Here is a 6839-nt window from a genome sequence, read left to right as displayed (position 1 = left end):
TCCATCAATCATTTACCCTTCGATACGCCCAATCCGAGGCACGAGCGAAAAGCTATCCCATCCCGGGCACGAGAGAACTTTTTCCAGGGAAAAAGCTGGCTGCTACACCAACGTCGGCATTCCGACAACGTCATTATCCCATCAGGTTCGCCGAGCGGGATGGAGGGATGCGGAGAGACAGGGAAACAGAGGGATCGTATGCGCACTCGCGCGTTCCCGCGTCCGCGCGTCGCCCACGAACACACAGACTCGCGGAACGAGGATTGCCAATCAATTCGCGCATCGTGCCCGGGAATTAGACAATTAGGAGTCGTCACGTTCCCCGAGCAGTTGCCTCATCATCCCCCTGCCGCCTCGTCGTTCCGCTTCAGCCCTTGCGGCCGACCTTCCCCCACCCGGCGGCCGCGTCATCCCCACGCCGGCCGCGCGAGCGCGTTGCGAACACCTGAAAATCGCCTTCGGGCAGGAGCTGTCAGCGCCATCTGGCAGCGGAGGGGGTCGCTGCGCTGTTCGCGGGGCTGCAAGTTGGAAGAGGAAGAGATTCGACGGGCTCCGATTGGCGGAGCCGAACGAGCCGCGACACGCCTACTTTCGAGGGGTCCGGGTTAGGGTCGTGGTGTGACTGGAGTGGCCCGCATTGGCCGAGGAGGCGACACGGTACCGGTTCCACGGGTCTCGCGGGGGCGGCGCGCGCCCAGCGGCGGCGGGCACCGCGACGCCGACCGCCGCGCCGAGAGAGAGAACGCCTCGACTCGCCTCGCCTCGCCGCGCCTCTCGCCTCGCCTCTCTCGCCTCTCGCGCCTCTCTCGCCGTTCGCCGCTCGCCTCTCGCCTCGCGCCTCTCTCGCCTCTCGCGTCGGCAGGCCTCTCCGCAGCCGAGCTCGGTAATCAGTGTCGTTTCCGCGGCAGCAGTGGCCACCACGCGGCAGATTACGCAGATTACACCGAACCCCCCCGCGTATCCGACGGTTGTGACGCGCTTGTGACAGTGCCGGGGGTCCGTGGGCTACGCGAGCCTTGGCGGCTGACTCGCGCAGGGGACGTTATCCAAGCGATAGAAGCTTCTTCCCTTCCACCAGCATCGTCAGCCGCAGCCTCTCCGTCTCCGGCGTGCCACGAAACCCGAGACAGAACTGTCGTTAGGCTTGATCCGACCTGACGGACTTATCTTCGGGCCACGATGCCCGATACGCTTCATCGGTGGAGATGACTCGACGCGGTGACAGTGCCCCAGGCTGCCCATAGTGTTCACGAGCATTGTAGATCTCCGAAACCCGCGGAGATAGGATCGGTCGTCCGCCCGGAACTTCGTCGCGGAACTTTCGGGATCGAGGCGATGACGGTTGCTTGAGGGACGAGAGCCGGACCGTCATGTCGATCTCTTGAACAGAGGGACGCTGGAAGTTTAATGGGGCGATCCGCTGGTGCCGGGTCGGTCGGTTCGCGGCGATGCGCCGGGTTCCGAGAATAACGGGCCCCGCGATGGCAGTCCGCGCGCATTCCCGATGATATTGCGACCGATCGGAGAGCAGCCGGTGCGATGACAGGCCCCAGTTGGTTGTCGCGTTGATGGTAGTTCGCGGACCGTTTGGACAGTATAATACGATGCTCGGTTGGTGGCCCGACTCTCTCTTGTCACGCGAGAAAGTGACGCCGCGGTAGGACCAAGTGCGATCTGCGATGCGTTCGAACGTCGCACCGGCGAAGTAATTGGTAGCCTGGAAGCAGCCAGCAGCCAGCAAAACGAGCCCCGACGTGCGAGAAGGGATATCATGAGCAGCAGCGAGGGGGTGGTGACGGGCCAAGGAACCGGCAGCGATCGGCTGTGCGAGGACGTGGACATGGCGACCCCGACGTCGGCGTCGTCGAACCTGAAGCCGCGCAGCGGCAAGATCAGCTTCAGCGTGGACTCCCTGCTGAGCGACATGAAGAAGACAGCGGTGACCGGCGGGGGCGTGGGCGCGTTCGCCAGGCGAGAGGCCGAGGACCGTTTGGAGTCCGAGAAGAGCCTGGACATGGAGACCAGATACCGGGAGCTGTTGATCGAGCAGCAGAGGCTGCAGAGCCGGGAGCTGCTCGCCAGGCTGAGTCCCCACGGGCTGACCTTCGGCAACCACCACCATCATCATCCGAGCAGGCTGGAGCAGCAGGATCATCCGTCGGCAGGCCGGCAGGAGATGCTCACGGTGAAGGACTTCTCGCGGACGACCAGCCACGACAAATCCTCCTCGCCGATTAGAATAGACCCGGAGGCGCAGCGCGACAGGGACGACAGACGACTGTCGTCCTCCGGCTCGCCGGCCAGCAGGATCGCCGAATCCATGATACAGCGCGGGGGCCAGGAGGAGGACGAGAGGATCGACAGGATCACGAATCCTCGATCGGTCTCGCCGGCCAGCAGACGCGAGATCCTCGACGATAGAAGCGACTCCGAGGCGAATCGGTCGCTCGAGGGCGACAGGACCGGCGACCACCTGGACCTCGAGGACCAAGAGATCCGAAGCATCGGCCAGTCCGAGGACCTGAACGTGATGGACTCGGACTGCGAGCTGGAGAGGGACATCGAGGCCAGCCAGGAGAAGGAGGAGAAGTCCAGCCCGGTAGTGCCGCAGCCGATCCATCCGGGTGTCCAGAGGCCCTCGCAGGGTCCGCCTTACCTCGCCGGTGCACCCGGCGCCCCCGGATGGAATCCCGCGGGATTTCCGCATTCCCTCGCGGGGTTCGCGTGGCTGCCCCCACCCCCGCACCCGCACAACCCTCACGGACACCTCTACACGCCGCACGGAGGACCCACCAGCCCAAACGGTAAGCATCTTCCACCCTTCGAGCCCTCCTGCGCGACCCTGTTTGCACCTGGCAGCCAAGCTTCGAACGCCTCGAAGTATCTCAAGATTGGCCCAATATTGTCTGCGGATCTTGCGCCTAGCTATTTCCAACTGCGACGCATCAAGATTAAAGCAGACCCCTGTTTATCCTTGAGCGATGGAGTCAGTCTCCAAACAATCGAGGACCGTCTCTCAACGTCGCGCGACAGAAATCGTAGTTCCGCGACTCCGAACGGTAACGCGTTGCTATCGATCGCAAGCCGCGAGAACGCAATCGAGAGCCGCGTGCCGCGGTCGACTCGTGGCCCTAATTACTCGCGCAATTTCAAATCGATCGCCGCAGCTGAGCGTCGCTCTCTTGCCACCCGCAACACCGAGATCTCTTTCAGCGTCGCTGTCACGGCTATTCCCGGGAAAACCGATACCAACGATGAGGTAGAAACCCATTCGACGATCCCTGGAAGACTCCTCCGACCGTCTTCGGTTTCCGACTTGTCGAGGAAACAATATTCTCGAAGAAACGACAGCCGAGCCCCGGGCCGAGAGGCTTATCGAGCCAATTTACGGGGTCCGCGGAGCATTTTCGCCTATCGGCGAGGATTTTCCCAGCGGCCAGATTACAATGTCGATGATTAGGAGGCTGACGGCGCAGCTCGCACGGCATTCGAGACACGCAGGTCCATAACGCTCGATATTAGTGTTGCCGGTCACGCGAGAACCCGGTTATTATCGGAATTACGTGCTAAAGTATTCGCCACAGTGGCTCCCGGTTCGGACCGCGACAGCTCCATAATTGAACGCTGCCAGTCGGATGTTGTTACCGCGGAAAAGCTTTCCTGCCACGGCGGAAGGCGCGCACCGTCGCTCGGAAACTTGTCGCGGGTTTATCTGCTCGGATAACGAAGGCGCTCGACCGCTCCCGGAGACTCCGTTTTAATGATTCCTGTAATCTCGGAGTTCGTTCCCTGGATGAGCTACCGTGGATCTAATAAAATCGGCTGTACAGGGGATCATCCGGGCGCGCGAACGACGCGAGAATTGAACGCGCGACGCTCGAATCGCACCTTTACAGCCGATAAATAGATTTTATATCCGTCGGAAGGACGAACAAATTGTAGTAATGGCCGCTTTCGGCTCGACCGACCGCTCGGTTTCATTTCAATTAGCACCGCGCCGATCCGTTCGCCAGTGCCCCTCCTCGCTTTGGACACTTTCTACGTTGTTCGAGCAGAAACGGCGGATGCACCTAGCATTTCGTTTAAATTGGTACACGGGAATGAAGTTTGCTGCCTCGGTGCTCATTATCCGCGAAGCGTTGGAGGGAAAGGTTCCAATTAAACCGCGAAAATGTCACGTTTATCTTCGCATGAGCGCCGTCATCATTTTTTCGCCGCGCAGAGCCGACTTAGCACGCGTTCCAAGTTTCGCGCCGACCGTATCTCCTCGCACCCTTCGATCGGCCGCGGATCGCCGATCTTTCTCGATTCCGTTCCACAAACGTCAGCCCGAGAGATCGGCGATTTCTGCGGGCCACTCGGCTCCGCCGATCCGTCGATCCGCCGATCTGCAACTAGGCTATCGGGACACGCGACCCTACGATTCACGGAGAACGCTGAACAGCCGATTTTTATCGCTCGTTAGACGGACACTCTGTCGCAGCGGAACTCTCTTCCATCGATCGCGGTTGGAAAACAAGCGTCGATCGAGCGGGACCGACTTCGAATCACGGCGGAACGATGTCGCAATACTATCCTACATCGTTCGAGGATCCTATGATCCATCAATTACTCCTAACGACCCTCCGAGGAAGAAAAAAGAATCCGGCTGCGGAAAGAGCTCAGCTCGAACGCGAAGCATAAATTGACCACCTCGAATTATATCGAACCGGGGGATTAGAATTGATTTTCTGTAAACTAGTTAGTTCCACGCCGTCGCTCTGGACCTTCGCCGAACGCGTCTCGTTCAGCGTTATCGGTGTAAATTTTCACCGAACGAGCTGTTTGGAGTGTCTCGATGTTTCTAGAATGCTCGTCGATGATTTTGATGTCCGCTTTCGAGCGGTCGCGCGCGTTGATTGCTTCGCAGAACCTTCATTCACCGATACACGAAGTAATTACCCTCTTCGCGCTGATAGTACTAAACCGTGTTTCGCAGTAAACGCGCGGGGCTAGCCTTCTAAATCGCACTCCGCACAATTATGGAAATTCCCGGGTGATAATAATAATGGTGTAAGTGTCTCAATAATTGCGGCGGCTCGCGAACAAGCAATTATCCGTCTCGCAGCGGCGTATTTACCGAAGAAGACTGTAACGAACACACTTCTTTTCCCCCGGTGATCCGGCCGGAGTCATTATCTTTCTTTACGACGTTCCGGAAGACGTTTTACGGCCCATTCATCAAAATCTTTACCGCGGGGCCAGCCTCTATACGAATGCCATAAATTCTCCGTCGACGATTAAGTGTACTAATAATTATTTAAATTTTATCGTCGCCTGGGAAAAGTAAAGAGAACAAAGTAGGCACATAATAAACGGAACCGCGAATGCGAGCAGGACGGAAGAACGCGAGCTAATTAGCCCCGAATCGCGACGCGACGAACGAAACGCCGCGGCGAAACGAGTATCGCGTGCATCGGCACGATTCGGCGAGCACAAACGCACCTAGGGATCTCGATGAAACGCGATCGCTATAGTTGCCCGAGCAGAACTACTGGAAAAGTCTCTCGATTACGACTGTCGGTTCATCGACTTGGCCGTGCTGGCGTCACGCGTTCGTTCAGGGGCTCGTTAGGTTCCGCGGCCGAGGGCCAAGGGCCGTGGGCCGAGGGCCGAGACGGAGCATAATGCGTCAACGGCGCGAAATAATCGGTCAATTAAAGCTGGCCACGCTACCGGGATCGATTCGCGGATCGATCCGGCCGCGGAGAACGCTGCGATACGCCCCGCCTCGTGCCTCGGTCCTAACATCCACGCCTGTTAGACTTAATTGACGATTTTACCTTAACGGCGGCCGGTTTGTACCGGCCTCTTAACAGATACCTTTCCTCGGCTCGTGACTTTCGTCTGTCCCCGTCTCTCCCGGGCCCTCATTGATCCTCTCTCTCCTCGCTCTCTCTCCCTCTCTCTTTCTTTCTCCCGCGACACGTGTACCGCCGGGTCCAATTAAAATTTTTACCCGCGTCCTCCGCGACTACGAGTTTTCCTTTAGGGCAACGATTCAATTCCGCGCACCTGAGCATTTTCGGGATCCGAGGCCAGTAGACCGGTGTCCCCCAATGCGTTCAGATCCTGGAGTCGGTTTTCGCTTCCTCTGGCATTCTGTTACCCCGGAGCCATCCTATAAATCCCGTAATCTGATGAAAACAGTTTCCTTTGAACTGCCTGGAATTTCTTGATTGCCTACACCAATTTCACTACGCCCGTGATTTTCTTATTCATTCACTATTCGGCTCGTCCGTAGATTCTAAATTGTCCGTTTCTCCGTGGTTCCCCATGGTCCACGGGAATACGATTTTCCCCGGGGCATTATCATTGCAAAGTGGTCGATCGTATCAGCGTCTCGTTACCATGAGCAAACTGTATCAAGATCGCAGATCGCCGAGATAGATGTTCAACAATAATTATTTACTGGACGAATAAATTTCCGCTGTCCGAAGACAGGAAAGTCTTCCTTCTATCCGACAAGAATCGCCGGACGATAGTTCTTTGCTGTTGAGAAAATTCAGCAACGGTAAGTCCGAGTTCCAGAATCGTGTTAGAACATCCGAAAATATTTAACGACACGTTCACTTCCAGCATCAATATCGCTGCTTGACCGCAATATATTGGTTCCCGGAATAGTACGATTTTAAACGGTGGTATGCGCAAAATGAATTGGACTGTCTTTACGAACAAGATTCCGAAGGACGCGCGCGTGTGACAACGACGGCGAACATTTGATAAATTGTGGTGTACAGTAAATTCTCTACAATTTTTCCTCAGCTTGTAAACAAAAGTGGACAATTTGGAAAGAGGAA

The 6839-nt window shown here is 57.2% G+C and overlaps 1 protein-coding gene across 1 annotated transcript in view; it reads left to right on the top strand.

Moving 5' to 3' along the window:
* Positions 1-634: 634 nt before the first annotated feature.
* The window catches only part of Msx (homeobox protein Msx), a 28243-nt gene continuing 22038 nt past the window's right edge, over positions 635-6839 (top strand). The window contains exon 1 of the mRNA XM_033472846.2: positions 635-2804. Within this exon, the coding sequence (XP_033328737.1) occupies positions 1772-2804 (1033 nt within the window). The 5' untranslated portion in view covers positions 635-1771. The remainder of the gene's footprint in view (positions 2805-6839) is intronic.

The sequence above is a fragment of the Megalopta genalis genome, chromosome 7 (genome assembly GCF_051020955.1).
Source record: "Megalopta genalis isolate 19385.01 chromosome 7, iyMegGena1_principal, whole genome shotgun sequence".
Classification (NCBI taxonomy): domain Eukaryota; kingdom Metazoa; phylum Arthropoda; class Insecta; order Hymenoptera; family Halictidae; genus Megalopta; species Megalopta genalis.
The sequence above is the reverse complement of the archived record's forward strand: the minus strand, read 5'-3'. Positions and strand labels throughout refer to the sequence as shown.